Raw genomic sequence first — 14631 nt, forward strand, 5'->3', positions numbered from 1 at the left:
CTGTGGCACGTGCATACATACCCATGTGTGAACACACACACGAACACACATACAGCTTAAAGAAAAGTCGGTGCACACTAATTCCCCTCCTCAATCTGAAAGACTTGCACTGCTGACGCAGTGGCACCTACAGAAGAAAACATCTCACCCTATATTTGGAGAGCTGTGCCATGGACTTCAAAAATAAACTGGCCTTTTCAAGTTGCTACTATGCTCAGAACACAGTGGCAAAATGAAAACAAGGAAATGCTATGGCAGAACTCACTGACTAGGAGGGAGACTAACCCAGCAAAAAGACAGCTTCTAAAATGGCTTACAAAAATATGAAATGCCCTCATTTGTAATATGGGATGATCATAGTCAGTTAGGCTATCCAGCTCCAGTCCTGGCTCACTGACATTAATTATTGGGGCAAACCTCCTTCCTAAGTTTCTTCACATATAAAACGCAAGCAATGCAGATTCACCAAGGCCCTTTCCAGAACTAATGTTCCATGGTTCTGTGACTTTTTTAAGGGCATAGAGTTTAGAGTCTAGGTTTTGTTTCTTTCCTGCCCTTTCAATCCCAGTTTACTTTGCCCCTCAACTTGAATCCACATATACATAAATACTATAAAAATATCTGAGAATATTGCATGTGCTCACAAGCACGCAAGAACTTCTGAACTTGCTTTTATATCATTAAGTTTCTCATGACTTCACTTCGTATTTTCTTCTTTAATTTTTGCTGCTGGGGAGGGAATCCAGGACCTTGTGCAAACTAATTACACGTTCTATCAGTGAGCTATACTTCTGATCTGTGGAACTGCCTCATTTTCAAAGTTTTACCTTCACTTCTTTTTAAATTTATTGTTATTACTATTACTACTTTTACTACTACTACTATTGTATTATTGTTGTTATTATTTATTTATTCATTTCTTTGTTTATTTCTTTATTTATTTGGTGTATTAGAGACTGTTGTCTTCCAGCATCTGTTCCAGGAATTGAACTCAGGACTTCCAGACTTGCTCAGCAAGCACTTTCCCTCACTGAGTCATCTTGTTGGCCCTGCCTTCACGTCTTGTAAAGCAAATCATCTACAGTTACCATATAACTACTGTGTACCCCTAAGCTTCATACTGACTAGAATGTTCCTCAAGCCTCATAATGGACATAAGCAATTACTGGTAAACAATGCAATTGAGATGCCCATGGGGTTTCCATTTCTCAATTGTATCTCTTTTCATCTGTGTGTGCGTGGGGGGGGGGGGGTTGCACACACACAGTATGCATGCGGAGGTCTGAGAACAACTTTGTGGGGTCACTTCTTTCATTCCACCTTTATGAGCTCTCCTCCTGTCAGTCAGGCTGTCAGGCTTTTCAGCAAGCACCTTTACCCACTGGGCCGTCTGGCTAACGTCTGCCCATGGGGTTCTGAAAGCAATGGAAAACTATTTCTTTCTGTTTGCCACAAATGCTAGTCACCTATCTGGCTCTTTCCCTTCTTTCTCCTTCATGGTGAAGGGTAACAGGGCTATGCAAATGTAATGTTTAATCACTACTGAGAAACAAGCAGCCCTTGGAACTATCTCAAAAGCCTGGCAGGATGTAAAAGTATATAATCTGGTTTGTCCAGGGAATTCTACTTTAAGATTCTGACCACAAAATTAGCAAGAACTTACTCTATCACATGCACACACGCACACAGTCATCACTCAAAATTAGCACTTGGGAAATGAATCGAGTAAATGCTTTCTTTTAAAGCATACAGTGCAGAAAAATATACCACGGCTTCTTTCAGAAAATAATAGGAATTATGTTTCAAAAGATATTTTCCATCTTCAAAAACCTCATGTAATGTGTACTAGATAACCACTTACTCAGTGGTGCTCAGAAACCATTACAAAAGAGGGTGGAAAATATCAGAAAGGGTGGTCAGTCTCATGAGGGCAAACAGTTCTGCTGTGTTCGGTCTACAAGTCTGCAGATCATAGGAGCAGCTGAGAAACTGACACACTTAAGGAAGGAAGTGAGGCGTTGTATTGGAAAAGTTGAGGCTTATGCTAAGAGAGTGTAACCCCCCAAACATGCAGGGGCACCAGCTGGACATTCAGAAGATTCTAGACAGTTCTCAAGGGCAGCTGCTGGTCATCCAATTTGAAAGTTACACAGGAAGAGCAGCTGGAGTGGGGCTGACATCAGAGACAAGCCTTCATGCGCAACCAGAGTGGAAAAAGGCTACCTGTGCTAGAGCAGTCACTGGAACACCCAGGCGCACTGAAGAGCCTATTCTCCTCCGTGGCAAAGCCCCAGGATGGCCACAGATAGGAAAGCTGGCACCCTTGATAGCCACATGCTGTCTAAACTATGGTTCTGTTTCATGGAGTAGTGAGAAATCAGACATGTCAGTTAAAAGCAAACAAAACAGGATCTAAAAAGCGGCATGAAGTCTAAGAGAGACAGTTTTCTTTCCAAACGACTGAACACTGGACAGAAATGCCAGGGAGAACACAAGCACATATTTACCAAATGTTCTTGGTCTGAATCAACACCAACCCTAAAGGAAAAACACAAAGAGCAAATGAGATTTTGGAAGCCAATAGAAGATCTACTCACATATGTACACTGTCAGGCAAATATTTTTCTCAACACAGAAGCTCCAAAATGGTTAATGTTCCCTTTTCTCTATAGATTGTGGGGGACATTTCTGACGGCCTTCCACTTTCTTTAGAAACAGCCTTGGGTCTAAGACAAACAGGGCAAATGTTCTATTCCTAAAATCCCACTTACCAGTTTCAGTAAAATAGCATTTCTGCTCTGAATGTCAGTCCACTCTAAGTAGTGAGGGAGAGAAACTGCCCCAATTACTCAGTAAGAATGATTAGAACGATTCCAACCACAGCTGGAGCACGGCTCTCGTGGAAATATTGTTAAGAGGACAGACGGGGGTCCAGTCGAAGGGGACTGCAGGGTAATTGATGGACATCAACCTTGGTTCCTCATAATTCCTATGTACCTACATCAAATTCCTTCTTTGGGCATCCCAGGGAACAACTTCATTGGCCTGTTCTGAGTCTCCTCTCTAGTCTTGGAACTTGCCAACTCTGTTCTTTCTCCTGCCCTGCCTGTCAGCCCTCCTCTCCTTCCATCCCCGCTGTTTCAGCCCTTATCCTGACTCATGGATTCTGTTGAGTAAGCCTTTCCAGCTGCCAGGCTCTCCCTGAGAGTTAACTCTGGATAGCATGGAACTCTCTAGGTCACTGTTTTCACAGAAGCTTCTGAAAACAACTTACAACCCTGATTGTCACATCTAAAGTACTTTGTAGGACATCTGAAACTTTGTACCCACTAGTGACCACCCTTTACTCCAACCTACCTTTCCACCCCCCTCTGCCAGTCAATTTCTTCCATATGCCCTATCATACTCTAACCCTCCTCTCCCAGACCCTTGTCAGCTCCTAGAGTCGATACTTTTGTTAGCTCATGCCCCTCCTTCCCTCAGTACCCTCAGTTTTCTACTCATTTGTCAGGTGCCAAAGTAGCTGCTCTATGAGCTGTTCATACAGAATTACCTCCCCTTTGTGCTTCTGTAGCACAGAGTTCTTATTCTAAACACACTTCACAGCACAGTATAGTTATTTACCTGTCCGTCTCCCCAAAAAGACTGTGAGCTCTTTGAGGGTAAAGGCCATGTCTCAATTCATCTCTGTATCCCCAAAGTCTAGCATATTACCTGACATACAATAGGTGCTCAAATGTTTATTAATTCGGTTACCAACTACAGATAGCACAGACAACACAGCAGTACAAGAAGCTGTAGCAACATGTGCAAAGACAACACTCAGTGGAGGAAAATGATACAAAACTCTATCTGGAATGCAAGGGAGTCATGGTCAAGTATTTGAAAACCGATGACCATGACCAGATTGAAAACTCAACAAAGACTTATTTTCACTTTGTTAAAAATGGCCAGACACTGTTTAACAGCTTCCCAGGCACAGTGGATTCTCACCACATTTATGCATCTCAAGTGACATCTAGTGGTCTAGAGGATAGAACATTTAAACATTCAAATGGCACATTATCCAAAACCAATGGAATAAACATTTATAGAGCACTTATTATTTGCCAGGCACTGCGTTAGGCACAGGGCATAGACATGAATCAAACATGGTCCTACCCTCAAGGAGCTCACAGACTAGTGGAGAAACAGATTCAACTATAGCAGACTCAGAGTTTGCTGGTAAGACAGGATGAGCTCAGGACTAATCCAGGGTAATTTCTAGCTATGTGAGCTCAATCAGGCTATGTGGCCCTAAAGACTGCAATTATGTCACACAGAAAATGGAGCTAGTATCACCACCAAGTGTTGCTGCAAGGATTAAATGAGAAAATGTACTGAGAAACTTTTAAAGTGCTTGATGCATCACTAGTGCTAAGTAATGGGTAGCTCTTCTAGAAATACTGCATCACAAGGATGAATGGGATAATTGCTGTGACAGGCAGACCCAATGCTACACAGCAACTCCAAGAAAAAAGAATGGGGGAAGGGGAGGGTGGTTCTGTCAGTTCCTAAGAATGAAAGAGAATCCCAGGCCAAGCAAAGGCTCAGAGACAAAGAAATGCAGAGCATGTGTGCTTGCTAAATGACAGGGTGCCAACTGTGACTGTCAGAAATGAGGTGAAAGGGTGCAAGCTGATTCATTCACTGGGGAGCCACTGCTCCCGAAAGAGAGGACATAATCTTTTTACACTGGAAATTAGAGCATGTCACTCCCTTGCTTTAATATCCTCAAGATGTCCACTGTATTTTCAAATCCAAAGTCTTCACTATATACTACAAGACCCTACAGGAGAGCCAAACTACAGCCCTCATGTATATCCAGTGCTAAATAAGGTCCTGTTGGAACACAACCGTACTAATGTGATTCCACATCACCTGTGGCTGCTTGTGACACCAGATCTGCGTGGCTGAGGCAGATCACATGACTGAGGGAGTCTAAAAGCTTTGCTTCTGGCCCTTCACAGGTAGTTTTCAGAACCCTGACCCTTTAGGGTCTCGTCCACCTATTTTTCTCTACTTACCATTTGATCACTCTCATCATGTAAGCTTTTCTCTGTGTCAAACAGGTCACATCTGTTTCTGCCTTGCGGCCTTTGCTGCTGGACTGCTCTGTCTGGACTGCTCTTCCTGGTCGCCGTTGAACTGGCCAGACTGAGCTCAAATATAACCTTTCCAAGAGGCCTTCCCTGGCTTCTTCGTATCATATATACCACATTCCCAGTCACAATCACAACATCTTAATTTCCATCACATTTAGTATCATCTAGAACTGTCAAGGTCATTTATTTATTTACTATGTTTTTCTTTTATCACTTTTCTAACAAAATGGGAATATAGATCTTTCCTATCTTTTTATTGTCACTGTCCTTTTGAATAAAGTTACTTCATTTTAGCACTACTGATATTTGGGGTCAGATAATTCTTTAATTGCAAGTCTAGACAGTAGCCAAGTCTGTGCCCTGTAGGATGCTAAACAGAGTGCTGACCTACTAGATAGCAACGGCAGTCCCTTCTCCTAGTGGTGACTGTCAGCAATGTCTCCAAATATTGTTAATTATCCTCCAAGAAGACAAAATAATCTGCTAAGAACTAGTGAGCTGGAAGTTGAAACAAGGAGTGTCCATCAAACTGTGAGTGCTCAATAAATACTTAGTGAGTGACTGCATAGAAGACACACTTGAAATGTTGTGTAGAGCTGTGCAGCTTCCAGTTCGCTAAATCCTCACAACTCCAGGGAATGGGAGGCATGCTACACATGGAGAAACTGAGGCTCTGAACGATCAAAGGCCTTGCCCAAAATTAAGAAGGAAGGACCAAGAATGCAAAGGTTAAATTGGTGGGTACACAAATCTTCAACAGTCCCAACTCAGCAGCTTCAAAATTACACCACTAAATAGGTGGAAGAGAAGAAGTGCTTAAAACACAGCCTTCACCTTTACTCCCTAATATTGCTAGGAAGGAAAAAACTTTCTAGGCTTTAAATGCTAATAAAAAGATAAACTAATAATAATTACAGAATAGTAAATGCCTTAAAAGTACTGAAATTTTCTATTTATGCTAATTATTAAGAATTTACTAATAGTTAAAATAGAGAAAATGAAAGATATGTGATATAACTATTAAGTAAATGTGATAAATAACATTTTAAGTCAATACATGTTTAAAAGTTAAAGCAACAATGTGAATTAAAATATAAAAAATTAAGACTATATGTTTCATAACTACTTGACATGCTAGTGTGATTCACTACATTCAATAAAGTACCCAGTAAGGACTATAAAAATATATAGCCTCACTTGAGATTGGAGGGAGATGGGAGGGGTTTAAGGAAGGTACCTGAGAGGGATTAGAGGGAGGAAAGTGATATACTTCTATTTCAATTAATTAAAACATTTAAAAATTAACGTATAATCTCTGTTCACAAGCAGGCCCAAACACTGCAATAAAACAAGAAACTAAGGAGTAGTCTAAAACTACAGGGCAGTGGATATGATTAAGCCTCCAACTGTGCTGGAAAGTAGGCAAGATGGGGCCAGGCAAGGAGCTTTCAAATCTAGTGACAGAGGTGGGATTTCTTTTCTCTCTGGAGGAGGATGGTAAGGATGGGGCTTTTGTTTGCTGCGAGTAGAGGGCAGTGAGGGGAACAAACTGATTTTCCACTGATGAGTTCTAGTTCTTCTAAGCTAGCTCACACTGGTTTGACTCTCCTTGCAAGAGTCTTCAGTTCCAAGCTTTTGAGAAAAGAAAGCAGTTTACTCTTTTCAAAATTTACCACTCATTTCTTGATGAATCATGTCTGAAGGAGCAAGGAACAGAAGTTCCTCTGTCTACCACTTAATTATTTGTAGAATATTGGGCAATTAACAAAGCCTGTATTTTTTAGAAAATAGTTACTATGGTTACTAAACACACTTAACAGAATGCCTGGCACATAGTAGGTGCTTAATAAATGTCAAGTCCTCTTACAAGGGGTAAGTAGGATTATAAGAACATTACTGGATGTATAAAAGCATATGCTGTACTATATTATCTACTATACACAGAAATAACACAAAAATTAGAAGGGATTTGAATAGTAAAGAGAGATTAAGACATTAACAACATTTACTGTGTAATTAAGAGTTAGCTTGTCTTTGAATAAAAGGCATAATAGAAAGTAAAAAGAAGCAAATGACAGATTCTCTTATTAGGTGAAACATTGTTTTTTCAAATGAGGCCCATATATCCTGGAAGCTTGGTAGCTCTTAACATCTATGACATTTCAGCCAAACACAGAACCGCAATCCATAAAGACTTCAGACACAAGCTGCTGTATCCATGGAAACAAATGCAGAACTCGAGATACAAAAGAGCTTTCAAACTGAATACATTAAGCAGTACACACTGAAGACCATGACTACATCACTTTGACCTTGGTAGGTTTGTGAGGTCAGAAATGGTGCTGACTGGAAAGATGAAAGGAATAATGTCTAGTACTGATTAGAGTTTGGTGAACTGGACTCTTACACAATGCTGATGGATTGAATTTGGTAATCTGACCAAAAGCCTTAAATACATGTGTATCTTATGGCTTAATCAATCCCCCTTCCGAAAATGCATCCTAAAGAAATAATTAAACAAGAGCACGGTGGTTTTGAGCATTCATTTGTTAGTAGTGAAAGCAAAACCCTCAGATGGAAATAGCTAAAGCCTAAAAACAATACAAAATTACAACAGGAATTTGGTTAAAGCAACCAGGATATATGCTGTTATTGAAATAACATGATATTTAGCAGGGCAAATGCTCACGCTGTACACATTTTCTTCTGTCATCACATCTCAAAACTAGTCTGAAGAGCACTTCAGTGTTGCCCATTTGCGGAAATGCAAAGCAAAGGTCTGGACTGCTAACCTTTAGAATAGTAATAATGCTTTTCATGTGTATTTTAATAACTAAAGCTTGCCTGAAGATTAGAGAGTAAAACAGCTGCACTGGTCAGCCTTACAGACCAGGCATTGGTGGCACACACCTTTAACCCCGGTAACCATAGTGGTTTGCCATAGAAACCGGGAGGTCGTGGTGCATGCTTTTAATTCAAGCCCTAGAGAGGATTACAAGATGGGAGGAGACAGCTCTCACACAGTCTCATTCCGAGATTCCTGGATGCAGCATCGCCATTTCAGACTGAGGTACAGATAAGAGTCAGTGGCTGGCTGTTTTGCTTTTCTGACCTTCAGGTGGAACCCCTTTCTGTCCTGGGTTTCTATTAATCATGTTACATTTCTATATTATGCTATGCACTTTTTAAGAAGGAAAAGAAATGAAAAGATTTGACAAAGCTTAAAATCTTCTAATGACTAAAAATAAAAGTAAACTGAATTAACATGGAATGTGAAAATGAGGTTCCCAGTTCCGACTTACCTTATATGCAAGCATGACAACATGGCAGTAGTGCCACCACCAAATACCCACACAGTAAAAAACACAATCAGAAGTGTGGTGCTGAACATCATTTGGCGTGCATAAGTGGCAGTATCGCGAATGGCCAAGGCAAAGGCCATTGCACCACGAAGGCCTATAGGAAACAGCGGAAGAATTTCTTCAATAACTCCTCACCAATGTAGACTATATAAACTCAGAGACATAAAACATAACCTCAAAACTTGAGAGCATATAGACAAATATAAAATATTTAACATATGTAAAGAATGACCGCCAGAGTTAGTATATAATACTGACTTTCATCGATTTTCTGCTTGTTTGACTTTTCAGACAGGGTCTTGTTACTGTAGCTCAGGCTGGTCTCAAATTTACAGTCCTCCTGCATCAGTCACACAAATGCTGGGACTGCATGCATATGCTACCATATCCAGCTCGATCTCTTAACAATTCTTTAAAATTTAGTAACTTATGTATAGTAAATTCAATTTATAATGTTTTGACAATGGGACCATTGCCACAATCAAAACAGAGCTAAAATTTTACTCTTCCTGTCCAAATTACTTTGTGCTACCCACTAGCCCAGTTCCTCATCGCCCCGGCCTGCTCTGCATCACTATTATTTTGTCTTTTAAAAATACCACATCAGGCTGGAGAGATGGCTCAGCAGTTAAGAGCATTGGCTGCTCTTCCAGAGGTCCTGAGTTCAATTCCCAGCACCCACGTTGTGACTCACAACCATCTGGCATACATGCAGCTAGAACAGTCATATACATAAAATGAAATAAATAAAATCTTAAAAAATATATCACATCAATAGAATCATACATGCAAATTTTGAGACTGACTTCCTTCATTCAACATAATACTTCAAAGACTCATCCATGCTACTATGTGAATAAAAGTTTGTTCTTTTTATCATTTAGGAATTTTCCACAGAAGGGCTTTATCAGGTCCTTGCTTCTCTGCCCCATTTGTCCACTGAGAGACAGACAAATGCAGGTCTGGTGGTGGGTCTGCTACACAGAAGGCTGAAGCAGGAGAGTCACAAATAAATTCAAGGCTTGCTTGAACTATACAGTAACTTCAAAGTCAGTGTCTGAACAACTTAGACCCAATCTTCAAAAGCAAAACTTTTTTAGGGGGAGAAGCTGGGGAAATATAGATATAGGTACTATAGCATCTTAATGGTAAAGTGTTCACTTGGCATGCCTAAGGCACTAGGTTCAATCCTAGAACTGAGCAAAAGAAAAAAAAAAGCAAGCTATTTGTAGATTTTTGGCAGTTATTGGCTAGAACTGATATAAATATGCACTTGCAGGTTTTTCTGCAAAATATTATGCATCTTTAACTTATTTACTTTGTACGGTGTATTTTGAAACCGAAGATTTGGAAGTGGAGTGTGAAAAGTTCCCACAAAAGAGACAGGGAAATGGTAAGAAGCTTTCTATTTGAGGATTCAGTGTCAATGTTTCCAACACAATACCTCCATCTTCAGCTATCGAAGTTAGCATATGCAGCACGAATGGTAGTTTGGGGGTAGAAAAGAGAAGAAATTGCAACTTACCAGCAAACATCATCATGTGCTGAAAATTTGATCCAATCTTACTTCTTCTGCCCAAATTAAGTAAGAGAGACAAGGGATAAATATTGGCAGCTCTTCCCAAGAATATAGCAATCTAAAATCATTAGGAGGTTAAGGATCATTGCTTTGACTACTGGGAATATAAGCTACACATTTGAGATGGCAAGCAAGCACTCTGTCTAACACAGTGCTGTCTGTCACAATGGTCTATATCCACAGAGCAGCTGGAATACAGTCACTATGACTAGGGAACTGCCAGTGTAATTTTATTTCATTCAAATGAATTTAAATGGAAATAATCACATGTGGCTAGTTGTTACCAGACTTGATAGCGTATGTCCACCATGTAGGAGATTTACAAAGTGAAGAAAAAGATGTATAAAAAAGGGCCTTCTTTATGATCAACAGCACAGACACATCATTTCCACTGCAGTGTTGAGAGGAAGAAGAGTCATGCCAGCGAAACTGCCCAGTCCTTCCTAAAAATACAAAAAGGGCAGCTCAGTCACTTCATGCCATTGAAATTCCTGCAAAGCCCTGCTGGGTCTCACGAAATGTACACAGAAACCTGCAAAAAGATCAGATTTCATGTCAAGTCAGATGGGTCTTAAGTAAGAAACAGTTTGGGTGTCTTTTTCTCCATTCATTGTCTCAGAAACCGTGCTTTAGAATTACAAATTGTACTGCAGGGTAAACAATGCCATCCCCACTACATTTCCTAAAAGGACTAGAAAGGGAAATGGAACAGTAAAAGCAAAGCAGCATGGTTGAAAGAGTGTTGATGTAAACAAACACCTTTCAAAGAGAGTGCAATGGCTAAGGCCAATGGCAAAAGGGTGCATGTAACAGTAGATTACCTTGGCATAAGAGGTAGAAGCAGGAGGGCAGGAGTTGAAAGTTGGCCTTGGATAAACAATGGGTTTGAGGCTAACCTGAGATACACAAGACCTCACCTAAAATTCAATGAACAAAAAAGAGAAAATGGAATGTTTGTTGATGGAGTTGTTTTTCAGGGAAGTACTAACAATGCTAGCAATGTCATATAGCCAAGAGTACGTACACCACAGTGGTCCCATATAATTATAATGGAGGTGAAAGATTCTTTTTGTCTAATGACAGATTAACATTATTCACATGTCTATGCTGATGCTGGCACAAACAAACCTACTATGCTGCCCCATATACAAGAACAGCAATGCAATTATGTGCAGTCCACAATAGCTGGTAAGAAGTGATTGTTATTGGTTTTACATATCTACTATATTATATATTTATATATCTACTATATACTTTCTGTCATTATTTTAGTGTATTCTTTCTACTTACCAAACAAAAAGTTTGCACCAGTTGGGGAGATGGTTCAGTAAGTAAAGGTGTTTGCTGCTAAGCTTGAGAACCTTAGGTCAATTCCTGGGACCCACATAGTGAAGGAGAGAACTGAGTCTTAAAAGTTATTCTCAGACAACCACACATATCCCATGGCATGAGTAAAAAAAGTTTACTGGGAGCGGGTGGTGGTGGCGCACGCCTTTAGCCACAGCACTTGGGAGGCAGAGACAGGCGGATCTTTGTGAGTTTGAGGCCAGCCTGGTCTACAAGAGCTAGTTCCAGGACAGCTAGGGCTGTTACACAGAGAAACCCTGTCTCAAAAAAACAGAAAAAAAAAAAAGAAAAAAGCTTCCTGTGAAATAGCATGCTGTTAAATCAGCAACAGACCCCATATATCTCATATTTATCAACTCTCCTAACTGAATCAAAAAGCTCCTTAAATAACTTACTTATGTCATGTAGGTTTACATAAATATATTGTATGATGCTCACAGTGACCAAACCGCCTGATGACGCATTTCTCCAAACATTTCTCCACCTTTAAGCAGCACATGAGCATCTACATATACTGCAACTAAACAACTAAATAACTGAATGGACGTGTACTAACCAACAAGGGAAACAGTGCTCTGTTGATGGTAATAGGTTACAGTTGGAGACATCAGTATAAACTCATGACAGGAGATGCCAATGGTTACAAACAAATATTTATGGCTGGATGTATTATGTACATGACTTACTATATACATGGACAGCACCTTCCTCTGTCCACGGACAGGGTCTAGAACAGTGTTCTCCACTTCCTTAATGCTACAACCCTTTAACACAATTTCTTATGTTGTGGTGACTTCCAAATATAGAATTATTTTTGCTGCTCCTTCATAACTGCAGTTTTGGTACTGTTATGAATTGTAACACAAAAATGTGTGTTTTCTGATAGTTTTGAGTAACCCCTGTGAAAGCGTTGTTAGGTCTGCAAAGGGGTCGTGACCCATAGGTAGAGAACAACTGGTCTAGAAGACCAGTATCCCTGAGCACACCCAAACCCAGATCTTGGTTTCCAATACCATCTTTCCCAATAAAAGGAACCAGAATTCCTTGGAGAAATGGACAGTTCTTGGTCATAAAGTGCACAAAATGAGCAGAAGCATCTTATACTTCCAGAAAGTAAGGAAGTGTTAAAAAACAAAACCCCAATCCCCAAACCACAATGACATGGCATGTCAAATAGAAGTGGGGGGCTACCAAACAAGCTCCTGATGACTAAAGCTGGGACAGTTTGAACAAGTAAATTTTTTAAAATGTAAATAATCTAGGGGGCTGGAGAGATGGCTCAGTGGTTAAGAGCACTGCCTGCTCTTCCAAAGGTCCTGAGTTCAATTCCCAGCAACCACATGGTAGCTCACAACCATCTGTAATGAGGTCTGGTGTCCTCTTCTGGCCTGCAGACAGAATATTGTATACATAATAAATAAATAAATAAATATAAAAATCTAATATATAAGACAATGAATATGCATTATTCAAATAAATACTACTAGAAATAAAGAACTAAACAGAACATCAAGTGACAAAGAACAGACGAATCTCTGTGTAAAGAATTACAAACCATTTTGTAAAAATTTAGTCCTCAGGGAGATGAACCCTAACTTCACACTCCCTAAACGCGGGCTGCATGGGGTGGCTTCTTTTCCAAGCAGGACAAGATAGAGAAACAGGAGCCACCTTGCAACGGGGAAACCTGGCAGCCACGTGACTAACTAACATCAGCACATTAATGTTAGGAAATCGGTGCCGTCTCCATGGTGATGACAACAGCACTTTACTTCCCCAGCATTCCTCCAAAAAACGTGTACCCCAGTGTCATCTTGGGGATACCACGAGACAACTTCAATTGAGAAACACTCTACAAAACACCTGGTCACTATTTCCAAGTTTTTCAGGGCTCACTAAAATCAAGGAACAACTGAGAAGCTGTCAGTCAAATGGAACCCAAAGAAATCTACACAGCAAATGCAATGTGCTGTCCTGGCTAGGACCTTGATATAGCAACAGTAGGCTGTAGGAAGGCCATGGGACTCAGGATGAGCATGAACTTGACTTAATGGACCAGTACAGGCTTCGTTCCTTGTGACGAATGTACTATGCTGATGTCAGGTGCTAATGGGGAACTTGGGCGTGATGTATAGGACAGCTTTCTGTGCTGTCTTCATTATTCTTGTCATAAACATAAAGACACTAAAATCTAAAATTTCTTTGAAATTAATTCCACTAAAAAAGGAAAAAGTAAGAGCAGCAAAAAGGCATGGGAGGTGTGTGGCAACACTGCTAGATTTCACAAACACATGCCTAGTCTTTTCTTCTGCGCACAGGACCCTCCTCCCTTTTAGTCCCAATTTTTGACAGGCATCCAGATAGAGTATGAGTCTTAGCTTCCCGTGCAGGTAGGTGTTGCCAGCCTTGTTATGTGCAAGCAGTATGTACACTTCTGGGCAGTGCCCTTAAAGATAATTAGGAGGCAAAGGGTCAGGTGCCATGGACCACAAGAATGCAGGCAACTCCCTGCAGAGAACAGTGCCAAGCCTGCCCCCGAGTTCATAACAATTCCATAGTCACACAAACTCAAACTTTTACATAAAAAATAAACTTATGTCTCATTTTACTCATTTAAACCTGGGTCAATTTGAGTCACTGTCACACGAAGCAAATGTAACCTAGAGACAGGACAGCTTTGACCTTGTTAAAAATCATTTTCATAGATTCTTTCTTGATAATCTCAAATTCTAACAAACTCAGAAACCCTGGAATTATTTAACCTTATTTCTAGGCTAACTACTACAGATTAAAGTACTGTGGCTACTCAAAAAATTTTTAATAGTGACGAGTGCTAGAGCGGCTGAACTCAGCACTTGTCTTCCAGCTAAGATGCTCCTCTTATTGACAGGACTTTGTTGTTTTGCTGTAAGACTATAGAATAGTATTTCAATAAAATCTCACTTTCTAACATAGATCTTGTACGGTTTAAAATTTTTTTTTTAGAAATTTTACTGCTCCCTGTCAGAATCTTGATTCTTAAGTGTTTTTACTGCTTCTTTTGAAAACCACTTATTTAAGCATTCATTTCCCTGACACACTCTTTCCTTCCACTTTTCCAGCTATCTGGCTCTTCAGCCCAAAGACCACGCTAGTCCTGCCTCTGATGGCCAGCCCACTTCTTCTCGCTTCCCTTCTTCTCCACAGCCTACATCTACTT

At 40.2% G+C, this 14631-nt stretch overlaps 1 protein-coding gene across 1 annotated transcript in view; it reads right to left on the reverse strand.

Moving 5' to 3' along the window:
* Positions 1-14631, reverse strand: part of LOC121437511 (sodium/hydrogen exchanger 6-like) — a 57249-nt gene that overhangs the window by 7794 nt on the left and 34824 nt on the right. The window contains exons 11-13 of the mRNA XM_041637371.1: positions 10032-10143; positions 8447-8600; positions 2508-2538 (exon numbers count right to left, since the gene is read on the reverse strand). Of these exons, the coding sequence (XP_041493305.1) occupies positions 2508-2538; positions 8447-8600; positions 10032-10143 (297 nt within the window). The remainder of the gene's footprint in view (positions 1-2507; positions 2539-8446; positions 8601-10031; positions 10144-14631) is intronic.

Source organism: Microtus oregoni, unplaced genomic scaffold (genome assembly GCF_018167655.1).
Source record: "Microtus oregoni isolate MIOR12 unplaced genomic scaffold, Mior012 000052F_ref0000163, whole genome shotgun sequence".
Classification (NCBI taxonomy): Eukaryota; Metazoa; Chordata; class Mammalia; order Rodentia; family Cricetidae; genus Microtus; species Microtus oregoni.